Source organism: Sciurus carolinensis, chromosome 7 (genome assembly GCF_902686445.1).
Source record: "Sciurus carolinensis chromosome 7, mSciCar1.2, whole genome shotgun sequence".
In the NCBI taxonomy this organism is placed as follows: Eukaryota; Metazoa; Chordata; class Mammalia; order Rodentia; family Sciuridae; genus Sciurus; species Sciurus carolinensis.
In genome coordinates this window covers 65,497,027-65,521,497 of record NC_062219.1, presented here as the reverse complement: position 1 = coordinate 65,521,497, position 24,471 = coordinate 65,497,027, and the positions used below count along the sequence as shown (strand labels likewise).

At 34.4% G+C, this 24,471-nt stretch overlaps 1 protein-coding gene across 2 annotated transcripts in view; it reads right to left on the bottom strand.

Annotated features, from left to right (window-relative positions):
* The window catches only part of Mms22l (MMS22 like, DNA repair protein), a 129,837-nt gene that overhangs the window by 43,822 nt on the left and 61,544 nt on the right, over positions 1-24,471 (bottom strand). For both annotated transcript variants that reach the window (XM_047557872.1, XM_047557873.1), the window contains one exon: positions 1,160-1,353. In XM_047557872.1, the coding sequence (XP_047413828.1) occupies positions 1,160-1,353 (194 nt within the window). The remainder of the gene's footprint in view (positions 1-1,159; positions 1,354-24,471) is intronic.

Sequence of the window (24,471 nt, the reverse complement as noted above, 5' to 3'; positions counted from 1 at the left end):
ATATTCTTCTTTTTATTTACATACCATTTATTTTCATAACCTAAGATAGCACTGACTTAATAGATGAAATTCATTTTTGTTGACTGAGTGGCAGCTGGGATGACAAATATAAGAAAGGTAAGTCATATCAGCTATTAATGATGGCTGTGATTGATTGAATATCAATATTTATTTTCACTGATATTACAGTAGTTGGAAACCATTGCCCTGTCATAATTCTTTAATACATCATTGTAAAATCTTAATTATGGAAATGCTGCCTGAATTCCAGATTGTTCCAAATTTATAACATCCAGTCTTTCATGTAGTTGCTTTTAGCTCAGTTTCTTCATCCATACCAGGGTAACATAAATGATGGTTTAGATCTTAGGTTTTGGAATATATTATATTTAAACACAAAAGATACCTTCAGTTTACTTTAATACACGTAATAACCATACTGATCTGTTTATCCTAGTACTTCTTAACACAGTTTGGACAAAATATACCTTTGAGAAAGATGATGATCTCTGTTAAGAAAACTGGATATATGCAAATATTTTCGAGATTTTGCCTATAATTTCATGAGTCAGACTTCTCTAAATCCTAAGGACTATGCTTAGACTAATAATCAAATTAAGTAAAAATTACAACCTAAAATAGATCTAGTAGAAGTCAGAATGATAATACTATATATATTTAATGTCATTCTGATCTCATCCTCTTGGTGCTGAAATGGCATTCATTCTGTATACTTTTACTCTTTACACAAATTAGTCTTATAGGTATCTGCTTACACAATTTGAAAATAAGCTATTCAAATTAGATGTAATCAAATGACACTTTACTTTCCAAATATTACATGTATAAGAAAAGTTTGTGTACATTCAATGTTTTTTAAGATTGAAAAATCACTTATTAAAAAAAAAATAAAAAAATAAAAAAAAAGAAAAAAAAAGAAAAATCACTTATTATTTTTAGCAAATAATCATTTAATTTTTAATAATAAACAAGTCAATGGTACCAATTTAGAAATATATAATTCATTTCATCTTTCTGGCTGTCAAAATATTTATTTCACCATTATAAAGCAAGTTTGTTACCAAGAAAATAGAGGGAAACACTGACAAAGAGTGTGAAAAAAGAGAAAGTAATTAGCAAATTAACAATTAATGCTGACCTGCAGCTGCATCTGCAAGTTGTGAGGGAGGCACAATCTGTGCCATTCTCTGACTCTTCAAAAATGAAAAGAAATGTTTCCATAGTGCACCAGCAATTGCAGCAAGGTGGCGCTCTTTAGTTGATAATGAAGACTGCACAATTAGGTCCACATTCTCCCTTTGAAGTTCCTGGCACAATTGTTGATGAATACTCCTAAAAAGAAATAAAAATATAGCTAACACCCAAGAAATACTTACAGAAATCTTCATTAAGTACATTTTTTGGCTTTCTCCATTCATTTCATATGAAAACTGAAGGACTGTTTTATATAATTAAAACCTTTATGACAAGACATAATGCATTTCTGGTTATTTGATGGATGAATGATGGCATATTAAACACCATAAAGTTAATGTTAATTACTAATGTCAACCATTAATTATATGCTTTTTAATATGTCAGATCCAAATGAGAAACAGGCAGCTTCAGAATGAAGGTCTGCATTTTGCAACTCATGTATGACAAGTGATTTTACTCAAATCTAGACATGAAAACAATTTTTAAGTCATTTTCTCCTGAAGGCGTTAGTATACAAATACACTAGGAGGAAGGTAAGTACATCTGGCTCATAAGTGGTATTCTGAATTAAAATTTTTTTCTTGTTTAGTAAAGAAACAGTCTGTGTGCTATTATATAAAACCAAAAGGACATAATAAACAATAAATGTTACTCTTCATCCAAATTCCTTAAATTTTGATTCATCATTTAATCACCTTTTCTGTTAAATTAAAATTAAAATCCAGACATCGTGAGATCTTAACAGAAACGCCTGCAGGTAACCTCAAGGTTACCAAAGAAGGAGAAATACTCAGAGATTTTCTTAGTGATCTGGAAGAGGAGGCATTTATGCAATGCACTCAGCAATTAATATGTATCACTGCCAGATTAATTGAGAGTGGACATAACTGCATGGATTCCATCCTCCCATTTGTTTTCTTCAATTATACAGAAAGTAGTGAAAAGTAACAAATGAAAATAAAGCAGAAGAGTTCCTTTGACAGAAATAGTATTCTACTAAGAAAAGTAATCAGTACCTAAAAAGAGAAATATTAATCCTAATACAGTATTCTTGATGTTTTTAAACATTTTAGGGATAGTAAACATTACAAAGAACTATTCAGGATACAGAACTAATACATGCACCTAATTCCATAAGATGACCAAATTGGTTACAAGATCACATCTTAGAATATGTCACATGATTACACACAAGGAGATAAAAATATGAAGCATAAATTATATAACATTAGGACCTTGTGCTCATGTACACTGGAAATCCAGTCATGGGGTACTACTTAATCCTACTTTACTGAAAAATGTGTATAAATTCCCGGGGAAAGAGCATATAGCAAGTAACTGTCATAAGAGCTAACCAAATATCTGCTATGTCCTCTCAGTTTAACAACTTGACTGAGATACATTCAACTTGAACTAGTGGTTAGAGACCATTTTAGGCCCTTTAGCTTGGGTAAAATGAGTAATAAACTACTAAAATTTATTTGTCAACAAACTCAACTGCCTAAATCAACAGTAAAGTTCATGAGTACATTTCTACACACTGAATTCCAAAATAATACCACCGTTTCTACTACCCTTCATAGCTTTTTCAAAGTATATTGATTTCAAAGGATAATAAATAATGTATTGAACTTGGGTAGGACAGATATTGTTCACTATTTCTAAATAAGCCACTTTATTCACTAAAGTCTATTCTTTAGGAAGCAGTAATATTTTTGATCAATCTCTATGTGCTAGAAATTCTGTTAATTAAGAATCAGACCCTTAGCTCTCATGAGTACCAAAATTCAACTCAAAATGGATTAAAGAATTACATTTAAGACTTGAAGCTATAAAACTACTAGAAGGAACAGGGGAAACACGTCAGAACACTGGAATGGACAATAAGCTTTTGGATCAGACACACAAATCACAGGAAATGAAAACAAAAATAGACGAATGAGATTATATTAAGCCTAAAAGTACAGCAAAGGAAACAATCATCAGAATCAAAGAAAACCATCAGAACAGAAGAAAATATTTGTAAACAAAGGCTAATATCCAGAATACAAAAGGAACTCTAAAAAAAAAAGTGATTAAAAAGTGGAACACAGAGATGAATGTGGTGGCACATGCCTGTAATCCCAGTAGCTTAGGAGGCTGAGGCAGGAATGATCACAAGTTCAAAGCCAGCTTCATCAAAAGCAAGGTGCTAAACAACTGAGAATCTGTCTCTAAATAAAATACAAAATAGGGTTGGGGGTGTGGCTCCTTGTGCAAGTGCCCCTGAGTTCAGTCCCTGGTACCAAATTTAAAAAGGGGGGGAAGCACAAAATTTTTTTTTAAAACATCTTTTTTTTTATACATACATGACAGTAAAGTATATTTTGACATATTATGCATACACGGAGTATAACTTCCCATTCTTGTATATGATGTGGAGTTTCACTGGTTGTATATTCATATATGAACACAGGAAAGTTATGTCCAATTCATTCTACTGTATTTCTTATTGTCATCCCCCCTCCCTTCCCTTCATTCCCCTTTGTCTAATCTAATGAACTATTCTTCCCTGCTCCATGGGGCACAGATCTTAACAGTCATTTCTCAAATGGTATATGAAAATATGCTTAACATCACTAATCATCAGACAAATGCAAATCAAAATCACAATGAGCCACTACCTTACTCTAGTAGTAAAGTCTACTATCAAAAAGACTAAAGAAACAAGTGCTGGTGAGGAGTTGGACAAAAGGAAACCCTTGCACACTGATGGTTGGCATGTAAATTAGTACAGTCATTATGGAAAGCAGTATGAAGGTTCCTCAAAAAATTAAAAAGATATCATTCAGCAATCTAAATCCTGGGGTGGATGGATATATAGATATACATATACATATACATATACACACACAAATGAAATGAAATTGGTATGTTAAAAAGACTTCTGTACTCTCATGTTCATTGAAGCACCAATCATAATAGACAAGAAATGAAAATAACAGGTGTTCATCAACTGATGAATGGATAAAGAAAATGTGGTACATACTCACCATGGAATACTATTCAGTCATTAAAAATGAAATCTTGTCATTTTTGACAACATGGATACAACTAGAGATTATGTGAAGTGAAATAAGCCAGGCACAGAAAGACAAGTACCACATGATATCTCTCATATGTGGAATACTAAAAAGTCAATCTCAAAGAAGTTGAAAATAGACTGGTAGTTACCAGAGACTGAGGCAAGAGGGCATAGGAATGGATAGTTACAGTCAGTTGGAGTAACAATTTCTGGTGTGCTACTGCACAGCAGGGGATGTATAGATAACAATAATGTACTGTGTATTTCAAAAAGTATTCTGAATGTTTTCACATTAAATAAATGATAAATGTTTGAGGAGATATGTGTAACCTGATATAAACATTACACAATGTACACGTATCAAAACATCACATAATACCCCATTAATATGAACAACTTTTATACCTTTATATATCAGTGAAATAAAAAAAACAGGACAACTCTATAAGACAGCTCATTAATTCTTTATAGATGAAGTGATAGTAAAAAAATTAAGTATATCAAAGGTCACATGGCTATGAAGAGTTGACCTAATAATCCGAACCTGAATCTGATTCTTGTCATATTTTCTGTACACACTAAAACATACACAGATTTTAAAAGAATTAAACACTGATGCATTTTTTTCTCTCCTTTCTTGGTTTGAAGAAATTTCAGCAAGTCTAAGTAAAAAAAGCTGAAGAGCCATATGTGACTTTGCCTTTTGAAAAGCCAGGGGCAACACTCCCCTCCCCCACTTCACCCCCCAAATGCATTTAAGACATCTTGAAAAATGCCAACAATTCTGGTTCACCTTTGAAGTCCCCAGAACTAAAAATGTTGATATCCCAGGGCATATATGAGTGATTACTGTAGGGATCTGATTCAGAGCTCTGAATACATTAGGTAAAAACAACAAAACTCAACAAACCATAAGTAAAAAATTTAAGGCAGTAGTGACATCCTTCATGGTAAAGTAACACAGCAAAGACAAGTTCTAATTCAGTGTTAAGACTCTGACCTCAAATCAAACTTCTTTTGGAAATGTGTATCCATTTAATATTTTGGATTTGAAAATAAGTTACATAACCTTGGAATATGGAGAAGATTTTCTGTTTGAGATGGTCTGAGTGTTTAGTCTATATCAGTCTGAGGAAGAATGATCACCTGCTATATTAACACAGAACAAACTTGTTTAAGACCTTATAATGATCTCTCTATTCATGAAGAAATCAAAGAGTGATGAACAGGAAATGCCAGGGATATAACCGTAATGGAGTGTGAGAGAAGAATCACATTTCTACACAACAGCCAAATCATTAAAAATACACCAAGAAGTGGCAGGGAATTTTTTTTTTTTTTAATCTTATTTTCTGGGCAAGAAAGCTAACTACACCAAGATTACTGGAAAATAAACAGTATATTAGAAGTGGTCACTGCATATCTACTGAAGGTACATTTACAAAAAAAATATGAAAAGTGCTTCATCACTAGTGGCAACAATGTGAAAGAAAACAAAACACACATGAAATATTATAAAGACTCCCATACAGTTCTAGATGCTATTTTATGAGTTATTATCTTACCTTCTTCAATAACCAGTAGAAAAATATGAAAGTAGATTAACTGCAGAAAAGGTAAAATGTGATTTATGGTCAAAACTAAAAGATGTAAAATCTCCCAACATTTGGCAATTTTTGTTTAAGACAGATTTCACATGGGTTAAAATCAGTTTGGAAAGGTATACGTGTAGAAATACACACGAATAACCAGTCCACTTTACATTGTAAAGGATGAAATACAGGATAGTGGGAAATAAATATGCTGAATTTCAAGTTATTCAAATTGTAGCTCTCATAACAGCAACATTCAGCATTTATTCATATTTACCATGAGGCCAGCCCTATGCCAAGTATTTTATAAGTACCAATTCTCTTCCTGTGAGGTAGAAACAATTAACTATTCAAATATTTTAAGTGAAAAAAATGAGATAAAAAGAAGTAACTGAACTGGGTAACAGATTAACAAAGCTACTTAGAACTAGGTGACATTGGAAAAAAAGGACTCACCAATTCCTGTTTCCTTCAGTCAATATGAACAATCAACAATTGTTCTATGTCCACTTAACAGACTTATTGTGAAAACCACATGAAATAATGCCCCCAAGTGTTCATAAGTCTGTTTACACCACCACATTTATACACCCCCTTATCCACGAGTGTTGTATTACTTCTATTTCAGCTGTTGTCCTGACTCCTTTCCTTTCCTCATTATGTTCAAGCGCTTTCCTGATTCCTTTATCTGACTGCTCTTAAGCCCCACTTTCTGAAATGTTTTCCTGTTTTCACTGGCCTGCTGTTTCTTGCCTTGACTTCACATATTCACCTACCCTCCTCACCCCCTGCCTCCCAGACACACACTAGAGGCAATGGAACCCATACCTGGCTGGTGCTGCCTGTCAGTCTGGCCTCCAAATTGCTGACTAATAGTTTAGTAGGTTTTTTGGAATATTTCCTGGACTATTGCTTATAGGGTTTACTTCTAATCTTGAAATATGCTTGTTTCACCTGTAACTGATAAAGATGTGATTCTATATCTTACCTTCCTGGTACTCAGTTACATATTTCTCATATATTATCCCTTGAAACTTAAAAGAAAAACTGTTTGTTGATAGATCATGTACTACAAAGAAAAAGCATAATACAATAAATGTGACTGATAAGAGCCTACAGAAAAAAGGAATTAAAAGCAATAATTGAATGCCTCTTTTAGCTCTATTTCAAACATGGCAACATTAAAAATCTATATTAGTGAAAAATATAAATGGAAGTTCTATATTAAGAAGCTGTTCCAAACCACAGTGGGTGATTATTATAAGTATCGTACTGATCTAACTAAGAGGAAAACTGAATGGGAATCAGGAAACTCTATAATTACTTTTAGCTCAGCTAAACTCTCTGAAAAACCTAAGATGCTTTAAATCTTTTTGCTGTATTTGCCCACATCTATGAAATAGAGCTATGGTCTTTCTTAATACCCAGAAAGAATATAACATAACCAAAACAACGACATTATCAGAAAAAAAAAAGTTTTAAAGCTGGAAGTTAATCTAAAAATTATCTAATCCAATCCTATCTCAAAAAAAAAAAAAAAAAATCGGAAAAGGACCAAAAATTTTTTAAAAAAGCCTCCAGGTATCAAGAGCCTTTTACAAAGTCTCCCTGTGAAAGAGTAGTAGATTCAGTCCTGACTCCCAGTCTTGCACACACCCAAGTGATCAGGAACAAGTGATAAACAGGAAACCAGGCTGGCAAGCAGCAATTTGGCATACTTTGCAGCCTGACAAGTACCTCAGTATACCTGTGTTGGTACGTGTGTGGAGCAGGGGTGAGTGGATAGTGAACAAATGAATTAATATGTGAGATGAAGGAAAGGCATGTGCTGTTTTGGTCATGGAGGGACCACTATGGATAAAAAGTAATGTTGGCAATGATGCTTACAGCCACATATAATACACCATTAAGAAAAAAAGAGCTTCTGAAGATGTCAGAATTATTAGAATTAATTCTTGTGTAGTACTGAGGAAAAGAGCTTGGGATCCTGGAAAACTTCTGAAACTGTTTTTCATCTGTTAGATGGGAACAATGCCCTACTATCCTCCATGGAGCTGTTAAATTATGAAATCAGTGCACTCTAGTGAAAATACTTTGTAGACCATAAGCCAAGATAATATACACTTTGGTCACATTGCTACTGCTTCTAAATCTTAATAGCTATGTTCTTTGAGGCAGCAGAGCTTCCCTAGAAAGACAAGGGCTTTGGGGACAGACATGCCATGACTATAAACCCTATTTTACCAACTATTAGTTGGAGAGCCCTTTTTTCATCTGTTACAAGTATTAAGTAAGATGCTTTTTAAAAATGAGTTAACTGTATTGTCAGCCAAAGAATTAAAGATTGCTTACTGAGAATCATCTAACAGCCTTATTCTAAGTGTTTAACCTTTGTTAACCAATTTCTTTTGTAGGTACTACTATTAACTTCATTACATGGATAAGGAATCTAAGTGCAGAGAGGATAAATAATTTTCCTGGGTCATTCTGTTAAGCAGCAGAGCCAGGATTTGAACCCCAGCAGTCAGAATACCTTCAATGCCCCAACCCATAATCACTATGTTATGGTTGTCTCAAATTCCATTTACAAACTAAATAAATAATACATGGTTCACATTCATATTGCTGTCTTCATTTATATATAATTTCTAATTAAAGGTAACTATGAAATAGTATGACAGCCAAATTATACACTGATATTATAATAATTCTGGGGAGTGTAAACTATAGGGATCTATCTCTAAGGTCAATTACACGTGATTACTTAAAATTTTCCTATGACCCACAATTGAGTTAATTTATAAGAGTAGGAAAAAAGAACAAATCAGAAATCTAGTGATGAATCTAACAAATCAAATATATCTTTTTGTGTTAGCTTTCCATTATTGTGACAAAGTATCTGACATAATAAACATAAAGGAAGAAAGATTATTTTGGATCATGGTTTCTTTTTTGGTACTGGGGATTAAGCCCAGGGGCATTAAACCACTGAGCCACATTCCTAGCCCTTTTTTATATTTTATTTAGAGATAGGGTCTCACTAAGTTGCTTAGGGTCTTGCTGGATTGCTGAGGCTGACTTTGAACTCTCAATCCTTCTGCCTCAGCTTCCCAAGCCACTGGGATTACAGGGGTGCACCACCGTACTTGGCTTGGAACATGGTTTCAAAGGTTTCAGTCCGTGGTTGCTCGGCCCTGTTGCTCTGAGCCTGTGGTGGCATGGTACATCATGGCAGGAACATATGGCAGAGGAGGAGGCCTGGGTACCTCATAGCAACCAGGAAGCAAAGAGATGGAGAAGGGAACAGGATCCTAATATCCCACTCAAAGGTATGTTCCAGTAACCTGACTTCCTTTCACTGGGCCCCATGTCTTAATGCCAAGGCTTTAAAACATGGGTCTTTGCAGGGTATTTCAGATCCAAACTCTAGCACTATAGTGCAGGCAGCCTTATGGTTTTAAACAGTAACACTGGTGAAGTACTTAAAATGGGTTCTGTCCTTGTCTTAAATGCCATGGCTACCACTGATATGAAAATATGTCAATAAAAAGTGATAGTTTCTTGAAGTCACCCCAGTCCTTTCATTGATCAAAGAGGGACTACTATAGATTAAAAGCACAGTGTCGGCAATGATACTTATAGCCAAATACAATGCACCATTAAGGAAAAAAGAACCTCTTAAGATGACTTATTATAGTTGTAGATCTATTTTGTTACATGTTGAATATTTTTATATATACTTTATTTGTATATATTTATTTATGGATGATTATGAGTCCCAAATCACTTGAGTTTTTCAGTTATATTTAACTACATTTTATAGATATACTTATCTAACGGGGTTCTACCTCAGTAGTAATAAATTTTGACAATCATTCAAATCATCTATAGAGCTTCCTAAACACACTAATGTCCTAGATTCACTAGATATTTTTGCACCTTTAGGACCTATTTAAGTTTGGATGCAGAATGTCCCCCGCTGCCAAAGGTCTATGTGGTAAAGGCTTGGCTCCCAGGGAGGTGCTACTGGGATGTGGTGGAATCTTTAACAGACAGGGCTTAGTGAGAGGTCTTTAGGTTTTTGAAATCATGTCCTTAAAAAGCATAGTAGAACTCCAGTGCCTTCTTCTTCTTTTCTTTTTTACTTGTCAAAATGGACAGTTTTGTTCCACCATATGCTTCTTCTGTAATATGCTGCTTTGCCTCAAAGCATTAGGACCAATTGATCATCGATTGAAATCTCCAAAACTGAGTCAAAATAACCCTTTATCTTTATACACTGATTATCTCAAGTGTCTGTTATAGTAATGGAAAGCTGACTAAAACAGGACCTAAGCATACTACTTGCTTTTAAATTCTCAGTAGGTCTGGGGAGGAGTTTGTGAGTGAGCATTTTTATCAGCAGATACTGCTAGCCCACAGACCACACTGAGTAGCTACCTTCCTGGCTTTCCTCATCTATAAACTAGAAACAATATTAGTACATGCAGAATTAAATTTGTTAATATAGGCCCAACACTTAGAATACAGTATATATTCTCAAATTAACAAAAATTATTCCATTTATTAAACATGTTCAATTTAATTATTGCAACAGATAAGGAAATGGCCATGAAATTTTTAGCCCATGGATCATATAAGATCATATGTAATTCTGTACTGGAGAAGAGTTGCAAAGTACTCTTCTACTCTAGAAGGGTACAATTACCAATTCTGAGAAGAAAGGTCATAGAGAGAAAGGACTAGTTAGATGAAAAAGAGAGAAGCAAAAGTACAGAGGAATATAAAATTCATTCGCCTAATTCTCTAATTCAGCACATATTGTATGTTCTAGGCAACAGGGGTAAAAAGTAAATAAAACTGAGGGGGTCTCTGTCCTGGATTTTATACTCTGAGGAGAGACAGATGAGTGACAGGAGCTAATATTTCAACCAGGATGATCTGGAAATACCTTTGAAGAAGTGACATCGAGAGCAAAGATCTAACTAAATTAGGGAAGGAATTCCATGCCTATATTGAGGAAGCCCATGGCAGGGAGAAGAAAGACAAGTGTCAAGGTACTGAGGCTGGCACAATCTATAGGATAAGGGAACGACAACAAGAAGGCAATGCAGCTGAAGCACAACTGGTTTCAGAAGGAACAGCAGTAAATTCAAATATGTAGCTGGATTCCAGATCATGGAAATACTTTCATTAAAAAGTCCCACCTGGTGAAAATGCATGTGTGTAACTTTGTACATAACCACATATATAAAGCTACCCATCACAGTATGGGAAGACCAACAAAAGCAAGCCTGACCCATAAGCATCAGTATTATTAGCACACAACATATTGCAAACACCTGGCAAACGGGTGCTCTATTGCACTATTACTAAATTGAGTACGTTTATTTTGTTGTAGTCTATTTCTGACAATTTTTCTGTCTCTGGGAGGGCAGTTTAACCTATGTCAACAAGTAATAACTCTAAATGTAACAGAAGAATCAAAGAAAAAGTATCATGCTATATGTTAAGGTTTAAGTATCATAACACCTCAAGATGCCTTCAAGGAAATGGTTGAGGGTAAAAGCCACAATTAAGGGTTGGTTAAAGTTCTTTGGAATTCCGTAAGAAACTAATAGCAGACAGAGGTGATGACTTAGGGATTTCTGAAAGAACAGGAGAACAATCATGATTTGACGATGACAGTTCGTTTCTAAAGGGGTAACGCCATGGTAAACTTTGCTCTGTTTATATTCAGTGTGGTTCTAACTTCCAGGAAGTCAGGTTTCAAACTGAATAGAGAGTATGTGGGTACAGATAATGAATAAAAGTGAGACTGTGGCTGCATTATGAAACTAGTTAGAGTCCTGCTACCAGAATGTCATATGGAAATATTATGAGTTAAGATCTAGGATCTGTGCCCTTGAGGTTAGAGGTGGTCAGAGGTAAGATCATTTCTGTAAAGACTGACAATGAAATGCACACATTTTTTGATAAAATACCTAAAGTTGTCATAATGGTGTTTTAAGATTTCAAATGTGGTTGTCTTCCTCTTCAACTGTAAGTGAGCAGGGTAAAAATGAGCAAGCACAATGTGCTGGATCTTATACAAATTATTATGTATGGAATTCTCAAGAAAAAGGAGGGGGTAAAAGAAATCCCTAGGAACTGATGGTTAAAAAAGAAAATTAGAATCTACTGATTCTCACTACAGGAGAATAAAGTATGGAATATGTCCTCATTTGGGAATAGACACCACCAATCTAACTTAGTGGCAGTGGAGTTGGTAATTACTGGTGATATTAAATGCTTTCTTCTTGTTCCTTCTAGTCCCACTCTTGTGAGTTATCCCATACACTGAATCATCAGAGTTGAGGCTTCAGACATGATAGAATAGATAAGATGTTCCTGACTTTCCAAATCTGTGAGCTACATATGTCTGTGAGTATAATAGGAATTGTTTTGACATGGTTTATTATGCTTTAAAGAAATGGCACCCACTACATACTAAGCACTATGTAGAAATTAGGAATTCAAAGTCAAAATAGATGCAGACCTAACTTCAAAGAATTCACACTTGGTACCAGAGTGGGAGGAAACAAAGAATTTTACTAGAAATATAACCAAGGAGGTAGTATCCACAATGAAGCAAAGGCAGACAGGCAAAATAGCTGGTTGAAGTCTCTTAGAAGCCAGAAGCCTGGATTTCAGACAAATGAATTGCAAAGACAAGGATCATTTGAAAAAAAGCTATTTTCCCGCCCACTCAGCAAAGAATAAATATCTCAAATTTATGCTGAAATATTATATATATGTATATATGCATATTGATATATATAAACACATTTACTCTCAATAATTTTACTCAATTCTTGTTGCTTTCACATTTCATTCTTGGCAGATCTTTTTAAAATTTAAAGTTTCATTTTAATATTCTTTAGATGTAAGGTATTATGTTTATGAATATATGGAGCCCATCTTTCACAGCTAATTAAAACACTCCAAAAATGAGCTTAGCTCTCCACTCCCAGCAGTCTTTTCTAAAAACAGCAGTCCACAGCCGTGCTGCCCTCTAACAACAGATACAATCCTTCTACCACATCTCATTATGACTTGTGTTCATCTGATGGGGGAAATCTTTGTTTCAAAAGAAATCAGGAGTCATTTAGTCATAGGTGAAGATCAAAACATTTTTGAGGGCATATATTCCATATCAAGTAAGTTAGGGCTAAATTCTATTTGTAAGCATTTTTTTTTCTAATTGGTGGTAATAAATTCCTAAAAAGGAAGGTCTAATGGTAATGTTGACTGATTCTTAACTTCATCCCAAATGTTCCTGTCACAGTGAAATTTGCTCTATAATTTACCTTAATGGACTATGTGTATCAATAAATATTGAAAATGTCCAGTCTTTTCCCCCCTCCATTTAAATCAAATCCAATTCTATGTCAACAGATTGTACCTATGTATAATTACAATAACTAATGCATTGGGAAAAGTAGTGTTCTTTGATAAATAATTTTTGAAAACCTCTTAAGCATTCTATATCCTCTATATTTTTATCACTCTCAAGAAATGTAGTAAATTACACAACCAGACATGACTGACCATGGCCAATTGTGTTACAGAATTTAAAAACCCCATTCTCAGCTCCAATAGTGACATTTTTTTTTTAATTCCAAAATTCAGTGAAGCAAAAAAGTAAAAAACAAAACAAAACAAAACCTAGGAATGTTTTAGAAAGTTTTTTTTTTTTTTTAAATCAAAAGTACACACAAACTCCAGTAGAAATAATTGTTTAGTCACCACTGTAATATAATGCTGAACTCTGGGTACATAAAAACGTTTTATAAGTCTATAAACCACTTGGAATTAAGAGTTAAGTTTTATGTATACATAAGTGTATACAGATTTCATTCCTTTTCTTCTATCCTTTCACAGCATTTTATAAACACCTTCTTCTAAATACAAGGCAAATGTTCCCTTTTGATTTCTCACCCTGAATTTTCTTCTCTCTCATTTTTGCCTCACCACTCTGAACCTCCACTGTCCCAATAACCCAACAACATCCTCTATGAAACAAACACATTAAGAAGGAATACTTCATCTGAAATCTGTAGAGAAAAAGCTGTGACTAATTGATATATACCAATCATCAAAATCATCAAAAAGAAATAAGTATAAACTTATAAATCTGTGTTTAATAGTAAATAAACTTCTTGGTTTTAAATTATGATTATTCCAGATACTTAAACACATATTTTTCCTATGGAGACACTGCTTATTGCTTTTATTGCAATTCTTTAAAAGGGAGAAAGGCAGAGGGGGAAAAAGTTTTCCTAAAAGAGTATCCACTGAATCAATGATCTGTGGGGTTTATTATAAAGCTGTTATTAGGGCTAAGAGCCCTAAAGGCTTTTATTATATTACTAATTTCTTTTTTGCAAAGCTTTAGCAAATGAACCGATTTATCTAGTTCTGCATATTGGGGTCTGATACATGCTATTTGTACATGACAGGTTTCATCTGCATAGCACCAGTGATAACATTTATCTGCACATCAAAAAGCCCATCTCCTTATGTTAAAAAAAATTCATGCATACGCTGGGAAAAGAAATGTTAAAGTGGTGAGTAAAAGATATGAGATATCTCATAAAATGGAATCAAACTACACCAATTGAGTATGAATGCACAATAGTGGTATAGGAGAAAATACTATGTCAAAATATAGGAAGAATTGGAAAGATTTTTGCTCACACTAATAAAGTTGTAAGGCTTTGCTAGGCATCATATGAATCTTAACTAGAAATGGCAAAAATTAATTGACTAGCAAACAAAAAATGATGAACTTTCATAAAGCTTTATGACCAAAGCAGAAATATTCCAATACAAATTTTAAAATAGCACCCATTGTTTACAAATGCTGGTAGGAAAATAACCCCTGAAAGGTAATCTTGGGGAAAAAAACCGAATTTGTAGATTGTTGCACACAACTAAAAACTTTTGCTAAAGCTTAAATTCCTTACAGGAAAGTAACTTAGCAAACACAGATACAAAAAAAAAAAAAAAAAATCAAATATAAAGCTTTTATTTCAGAAATAATAATCAGCTTAATTAAAAGTATCTGTGGCCAGGAGTGGTGGCACATGCCTGTAATTCCAGCTACTCTGGAGGGCTGAGGCAGGAGGCTTGTACATTGGAGGCCAGCCTGGGTAACTTCATGAGATCCTGTCTCAAAAGAAAAAAAATAAAAAGGGTTGGAGATGTAGCTCAGTGGTAGTGTACCTCTGTGTTCAATCCTCAGTACCAAAGAAAAAGTATCTGTGTAAGATTTTGCTGAATGGAGGGCACAACCTACATATGTGAGTAACGAGATAACAATGAGGTATTTCCAAATTTCCAACAAATGATACATTAGACGTTCTTTAGAGAAAAATTACCATTTTTCTTTATGAAGTAGATATACATTGAGTTAAACTGTTCTTGTAATTCATCATCTTTTAGAACATGAGGTTACATTAGGCTCTGGTCACCCCCTACTCCTCCTCTCCCAACATTTGGTAATACAGACAGTAGAACTAATTTTTTGCCATTCAGGAAGAACTGTTGGATTGCTAAACTTGTATCATCATCACCTCTGAAACACAGTAAAAATCACTGTTAGAACCAATGGTTTATTAGATCGAACCCACCATCAACAATGTCAACTCTGCCTGGTTGTGTTAACAGGAAAATGTTTTACGAGTTCTACCACTGGGCATCAATTTAACTTCCAGCACCAGCTCTGCTGTAAAACTGTGAATGTAATTTATATGGTGACCTGTGTGTGTGGGAAGCAATATCTAGGTGAAACTTCTCACAGTCTGACAAAATGCTTTGATTTGCACCATTCAGATGATTGAGCAAAAAGAGTTTAAGCAATCACCACCAATAGCCTTTATCTCCAAATGCACTAAAAATTTATTACTCTGTGAGTGCAACCTATTGCTTTAGAGTCTAGCTTGATAGAATAGAAATGATTGGATAAATATTACATTTTCAACTGGTACACATCTTGTCCATTAGGTTTAAATATTGGACAAGCTACGTGTTTAAGATAAACATCAGTCTTAGCTGATTCCATCACACGGCACATTTAGAAAACCTCCAAATGTTTCCATAGAAACATTTTTGAACTTACATATAGCTGAGGATACATGTTCCTTGTCAATTAGGAGACAGTAAAGCCAGAGACCCCTGCACTCTTCTTTAAAAATTTACCTTTGTCTTTTACTTAGCACTTTAATACAGCTGACAATATTTAATATCTACTGCTGTGTGTAAAGAAACTGAGTAACCATTCAAGATGGAAGGGACATAAAGAGAGCTCACCCATCCATCCTAAGTAACAGTTTATTATTCAGGCCTTTCCAGGAGTTTTAAACTATAGGTTGAGTATCCCTTAACCAAAATGCTTGGGACCAAGTGTTCTGAAATTTGGATTTGGGGTATTTGCATAGACATAATGAAAGATCTTGGGGATCAGACCCAAGTCTAAACATGAAATTCATTCACTTCATATATACCTTATACAAATAGCCTGAAAGTAATTTTATGTGATATTTTTAGAGTGTCTATATTTTGACTGCAATCTGTCACATGAGGTTAGGTGAGGGATTTTGCACTTGGAAAATTATACTCAAAATAGTGTGGAACTTTGGAATATTTCAGATTTTTGGATTAGCAATGCTCAACCCATAGCAGATATTTCACACTCATAGCATTTCCAGTTCCTACTACTGTATATTAAGGGAAGGGTACTTACCTGGCAACTTCTCTATCCACCTGCCTGAGAACATACACCTTTAAAGGTGACAATGGGTGAACTGGGGTCTATAGTTACAGAGCAAAGTTGCCAGGATTACTGCAATGCAATTCTAGCATCACAGGAGGGATGCTAGGCATATAATCTTCAATGCCTTTGGGCTCCTGAGAGACTACAGTAGCCTTGACTAACCTGATTAAATCAGTGTTACTTTCTACTATTTTCTAATTTAGTTTGATTAGATACTGCAAAGTAAATAATATTATTTCCAGTTTGGTGATTAAAAAAAAAAAAAAAAAAAAAAAAAAAAAAAAAAAAAACCACGACTCAGGTTAAATAACTTGACCAGTAAGAAACTGGAGATGAAACTGCAACCCAGGTCTGTCTGGTTCCAAAGCATTTCCCACTACAAGCCATCTTTGTTCAAGACCAGACTATAATAATTAAAATCTTACATCTGAAGGTTAAAAAATGTATCAAAAAAGACAGCAAAAATAAGTGTAAAACACACTTAGAATTTTTTATGAGGTATATCTTTGTAATGGTCCTTATCACTGGCTTTTATTTATTTAAAAAAATACTATCATTTGAGGAATCATTAGGTAAAATGACTGTTAGTCGTTAACATTGATTGACATTGAGTTCTCTTCCTTAATTAAGGTTTTCAGTCTTGTTTTCATTTACTTTGCCACATCAAATAAATGCTTTATGCAAAAGGATATAAAGCAAAAACTTAACTATTTAGAAATAAGTCATCCCATATTCCACATACAAAGCCATTTGTTATAGCAGTACTAGAAGAGACTTAAGCATTTAACTTGAAATGCCTAGCAAGATCTTTTAAGCTGTTTTTCTTATCTTGTTCTTGAAAATTCGAAACTAGAAAATCCCACTTGACTAGAAAAGCAAAAAAAGCAGGCTGTCCCTTCTAGGGTTAACAGATGCTTTTTGTAAGATTTTAGGTAAGATTAACCTCTTGCTCACAAAAGGACTGGTTATTGGTTTTATTTCTTTACTGTCTTTAACTCAGGTAAAAATCAATATAGAGCGAGACAAAGGGCTCTAGAGGGTCTGGCTACACCAGCTTTGGGTTTGGCTCCTGCACAATTCTACAACATGCTGAGGCTGGGAAGGATTAGCCTGCTTGTGTTGAGTAAACCGATGATACTCAATAAACAGTTTCTGTTGTAAACCCCTTAGGACGTGCAAAGCCACACTAGTTGGCAATAGACCAGATAAGCGGCAGAACCAGCTGTAATCTCATTTAGACCTGAGCTGATCCTCCTGTCCTTTCATTCCACAGGATCAAAGCAAACCACTGAGGAGGCAGCTGTATTATAGCAGCTCTGCTTGCTGGATGCAGCAAACATTTCATAAATTCCACTCCTTGAAGCAAGTCTCTACCTAATCTACCCAGAGCTGGGACAATCAATGAATTTCTGAATTCATTAGACTGATTATTACAGGGTAACCATTTTCTCTTTGGAGAAATGTAATGATTGCATGCCAACTTTACAAGGCAGCTGTTACTTCTAACCATTGGTTTTTTTTTTTTTTTGTTTTTTTGTTTTTTTGGGAAGGGCCTGAATCCACCCCCCTCCCAACCATATCAAATAAAAATGATTTGAAACTACTTGGCTTATTATCTTTAACACATATTAACATCCGATTACCACTCAAATGTAGCACAGTTTTAACAGTGGCCCAAAAATGTTTGATGACAGTGGGCAGGGGGGATGCAAAATATTACTGTAATATAGCCTCATATACTGGCCAAAACTGATTTTTCAGAAAAATTTATAGAAAAGATCTCTGTGGTTCATTATAGAATATTATTTTACATTTATTTGTAGTTCATCCATAGAACAGGGCACAGTTTGGAAAGTGTTCTTAAAAGCTGACAGCATTAAGTATTTAAAAATAAGTCAAGTATTCCATTCCATCTCACCTTTCAACAGTATTGATATTTAGTATCTCATTTTACTGGGAATTTCCTTTAATAGGAACATAAATTTCAAGTTATGAACTTTTAGAAAGCAGTCAATTCCCAAATTTAACTGGATGTAAAATGGACACTAACAAAACACGTACTGGATGTCACATCACAAACCACTCTAAATAATAAACATGGAGAGATGAAACCCAAAACTGATGTGACAGGCTGTAAAACACCAGCATTTAAAAATAATGAACTGTAACTTAATGCCAAATATCAATAAGGCAGAGCCTTATGGAACTTCTAGTCAGGGAGTTGGCAAAAATTTTTTTGTAGGCCTTGAGAGCACAAGTAATGCCACTTCTTGTTTTACCAACTTTCAAAAATATAAAAAACATTCTTATCTCCACAGCTGTATTAAAGCAGGTCTTGGGCCTGATTTGGCCAGCAATACTTTGGTTTGCTAACCCTTTTGTATAATCCAAACTACTCATCCTAAAGATGAGCACACAGAATTGTTCTGGATAGCTATGCACAAGTGTCAGTATCAGAATTCAGACATCCTGAGTCCCACTTGAGTGCTTCTCTACTGCCTCCTAACATTCATCCTGCTTCTGCAAGGAAATGGTGCCAAGAATCTTCATAGTCCAGAACATTTGAAAAATGTAAGGATGTTTGAGATGTGTCAGTGTAAACACACCAATGACCATGTTAACAGATCCAACCATTTCCAAGTTAACAAATGCTACAGTTAATGACTCACCTTTACTCCATCTATTCTTCAGACATAAAAGGGTCCCATTTAATATAATCACATAATAAAAGCAAAAGTGAAAAATAATGAAACCTTAACTATTCTAATATTTGCAAAATCCAGATCTTTGTAATAATAACATCATGATAGGAAACTGCAAAACTGTGTAATTATACTTTAATTGTATTGTGAGGCATGCATTAATCACAAAGTTTAAGTACCAAGGATAGAATTATAATAATTCTGTAAAACAAATTTAAGCTAGCTAAGTAGGTCAGAACCACTAACATGCAACAGGAGACCTCTGGGAATTTATCAGTTAATGGCTATTTATGTGCAAATGAGTGCCCTCCAACCCTCCAAAATCCTGTGTAGCTGAAGGGTATTTCTGTTAACCAGGAGCACTGCTTAACTGCAGAGGCATAAATTAAACTATTTTATTGGAACGATTTTTAATTCTTCTACTTTGCTTTTCTACATTCCACCCTATCTTTCCAGAAGCACAATTTACAGTACATATTTAACAACAACAAAAAAATGTTGCCAGTTTTCAAAACTGATCTCTCCTAACCTCACACATGCACAGATATTAGAACTTGAGTAAAACGAACATATTTTACACTTCACATCTCCCAAAGAGGACATACATTGCTAAAAAATTTTCAAGTTTCAATATAAGCATTGTGTTAACACACTCTTAACAATGAACTATAAAAAATTGTTTTATGTCTTCATACTTCAATGGAGTATAATAGTCAAACTACCTCTCAAAGGTACACTTTGAGATGGGGGAGGGCTTTTTGTAAAAAAGAACACTAAATGACTTATTTCTAATTTGCCTTAAAAAAAAAAAAAAAAAAAGGAAGCACTGGATTTTTTTTCTAAGGGAGTGGTAGGAAGGAAGAATAAAAATTTTCAGTATGACATAAATGTGGTTAAAAGAGAACACTAAACACCCCTTAGCACAACCATAACAAACTCAGTACCAAAGTGGCATAAAACTGGTTATTGTCTAACTTTTAGATTTTGGATGGAATAAGAGTTTTCTAAAATTACTGCTATTTAAGATATAATATAATGGCTATTTATAAGTTGTAAATTCATTCCCTTGGAGCTCTTTCTTTTTCCACCATTAAGTGAAAAATAAACTATAACCTAATGCTAAGTTAAAAGACAAATAGGGGCTGGGGAGATAGCTCAGTCAGTAGAGTGCTTGCCTTGTAAGCACAAGGCCTGGGTTTGATCCCCAGCACCCCGCCCCCAAAAAAAAAGACAAATAAAAGGCCAAATTGAGTCATATGGTATTTTAAAAATTATATTTATGATATAGTGAAACCTCAGGATAATAAGTTAGGCTTAAAAAAATGAAATGTTTATGGGAACTCTTTCTATGTTAAACATCCAGGTAATAAAATTTGTGGTAAACTCCTACAAAAAGATAAGAAAAAAAGTTTCACTCATCTTTTCATAACTGAGTTTTCCAAGAATTTTAAGTTAATTACAGTACAGCAAATAATTATATCAAATGATCAGTATGCTTTGGAAACATATCACTCCTGCATTCAGAGTGTGGTCCTGAGAGGTATCAAGTACTGCACTAGACAATGTTTGTATATGAAATAGAAAACAAAGGTCTCTGGCCTAATGCCTTGTGCTATACTTGGATGAATAACACATATGAGAATTAAGATGCATTTCTGGCCTGAAAACATAATTTTATCATGTGTCAGCTTTTAGTAAGAAAAATATTAACTACACAAAACAAATTATCACATAAATATAACCATCTGTTAAAAGCCATCACCCTATCTCCAAAGGAAACTCCTGGAAGCTGTACAAAAAGGCTCACTTGAGGTTCTCCCCTCTTTTTTAGTTAGGTTCAACGCCACTGGTCACCACAAAGTCCTCCAGTCACAGCCAAATTCTTCGTTAGATCTATGTGTATTAAACGCTGCCGTAAGGCTTAATTAACCTTGTTCACAAAGAAACAGGACCTTCTCTTACTGAAGAAACACAGACACATAGTCAGCTCAATGAACAAGTACCAAAACAAAGAGAAATGTTTCATACTTTGACTATCCCATCCAAAATTACGTAGCATCACAGAAGGAAGAGAACTGTGTGTATATGTGAAAGTCACTGAAAATTACAATCTCTGAATTCACATGGATGAAATAACAGAATGACATAATATTAAAGTGTTTTGACATCTTTAGGTAATGAAGCCTAGAGAACCAAGGAGAGAAGATCCAGACCACAGGAACAGTAAATTATTTTATCAGTAAACATAAGTAAAAGGTGTATTGTATAGGAAGACTAACTTATAACTCCTAAAATTTACATAACTGCTCAAAATGTTGCTTAAATATTATTATCTGAATATATAGCACTAATCTAGATTATCAAATCATCTCTTTCCTTTATTCCTACATCACTCAGTCATGACTTCAATCTAATGCTCTCTCCTACCATTTTGTATTCTAAACAATTGCCTAATTTTTAAATAAATTTTTACATCACTAGCTTTATTACCACAATGGTTTGATACCTACTTTCCTTGCCTAAAGTTCCCTTTGTGCACATTACTCCCAGAGTCATCTACATCATTATCATTCATTCATTGGACTCGTGTATTAAGCAACATTGTATACCATGCACCTTATCTGGATAACTGGATATTAAAGGTATGAGACAAATTCCCTACCTTCAAAGAGTATCAGTCTAGTGAAAGAGATAAATAAAGACAGATGATATTTAAAGTGGTAAATGTTCTAGGTGATATAAACAGAGTTTTGAAAACTAGGAAGACGTTGGCTGTCCTCAGGAGGCCTGTGAACCTTCACAGGGCAACTGTGTATTTCCTTTACATATGAAGGACCAAGTACAGTCTTTCTCTCAGTCTATGATTCATAGTCAATTAACAAATATACGAAAAAGTGTTCAACATCTCTAGTAATTAGAGAAATGCAAATTAAAACCACCCCAAAATTTCATCTTACTCCAATTAGAATAGCTATTATTAAGAACACAAGCAATAATGAATGTGGGGAAAAAGGCACACTTGTACATTGCTTGGTAGAGTTGCAAATTGGTGCAGCCACACTGGAAAGCAGTATGGAGATTCCTCAGACAACTTGGAATGGACCTACCTTTTGACCCACTCCTTGGTTTATACCCAATGGACTTAAAATCAGCATACTACAGTAACACAGTCACATCAATGTATATAGCGGCTCAATTCACAATAGCTAGATTGTGGAACCAACCTAGATGCTCTTCAACAGATGAATGGATAAAGAAACTGTGGTATATATACACAATGGAATATTATTCAGTCACAAAGAAGAATAAAATTATGGCATTTGCAAGTAAATGAATGGAACTGGAGAATATCATGCTAAGTGAAATAAGCCAATCCCAAAAAACCAAAGGCCAAATATTTTCCCTGAAAAGTGGATGATGATACATAATGGGGGTGGGGGTGGGGAGTAAGAGAAGAATGGAGGAACTCTGGATTGCACAGAAGGAAATCAGAGGCGGGAGGGGACGGGGTATGAAAGATGGTAGAATGAGACAGACATCATTACCCTGTGTACATGTATGAATCTATATAGTGTACAACCATAGAAATGAAAAGTTGTACACATTTGTGTACAATGAACCAAAATGCAGCCAGTAAAAATAAAAAAATAAAACACATTTAAAAAAAAAAGAGCCTATGATTCAGTGCAGGGAAAAGAGTACATAGTAAAATTTAAAGAACTGCTCTCTTCATGTCTTTCCTACACTTAAAATCCACTGTCCTTGATTTCCTCTACACCCAGGTTTATGCTATTGTCCTTTTTTCAAAGTTCTACATAATCTGGTATGACCTTCCACTAAAGCAGGTATCCTCCACTTTCATCAGACTAGTTTCACCACTCCCTAAAAAACATTAACCCATTCCAACTTATAGTTCTTCAGTCACTGTTATGTTCTAGCATTTTTTCTTCCTTCCATTCTTCAACAAGTTACGTAACTGCCATTTTTATATCACACCTCTTTCAAGAGGCCTTCCCTATCCCTCCTTTCCTTATGTGTGCAAATGTTATTTCTTCCATATCCAATTCAAATGCTATTTTAAAGTATCTTTCCTAATACTTGTCTCTTCTTGTCTCTTTCCTTCCTTCTTTCTCCCAATGAATTCTCAAAATATCAGGTTATCCATTAATTCACGTTGAGCTTATACTAGTTATACATATATTACTTACTAAAAAATAATTATCCTAGGAACAGAATTTAATCTTTATTTTGAGCACAAACTAAGAAGCATCATGTACTGGCACAGCTCAATAAGCGTTATTAAAATACAATAGTATTTGACTAATAATTTGTTACACTGTGTATAGTAGCATGTATCTCCAACTAGAGAGTATCTGGTACCTCTGCCATATCCTAACCAGCATCAGGTAAGAGAAAAATCTATACAAATCATCCAGGAAACTGCTTAAGTTTTCTACCTTCTACCCATTCCAGTCTACCTAGATACAATTCACTTGTAATCTTTCTTCTCCTGAAAAGCAAAGGAAAATGAGAACTCAAATTGCCTAAAGTGTCTGACACACAAAAAGCTGTAAGCAAATAGGCTGGATAGTAATGAACTAAGACATAGCCAATATGTCTCTAAACATATCTTCTACAAAGTACCATCTGAATTTTTCTTAACTAAATAATTTATCTAATGAATACTTAAAAGTCACTAACTGCTGGCCAAAGTAAAAATGTTTGATAATATTAGGAATGCTATTTGGTGTTTAAGAAAATTCTTTCCTAAAGCAGTATGGAGATTTCTCAAAAAATTAGGAATGGGACCACCATATGACCCAGCTATCCTACTCCTCAATATTTATACAAAAGAACTAAAATGAGCATAGTGATATAGGCACATCAATGTTTACAGCAGTACAAATCACAACAGCCAGGTTATAGAACAATCCCGGATGCCCATCAGTGGATAACTGGATTAAGAAAATGTGGTATATATATCCCATGGGGTTTTACTCAGTCATAAAGAATGAAATATGGCATTGCTGGTAAATGGATGGAAATGGAGAACATTATGCTAAGTGAAATAAGCCAGGT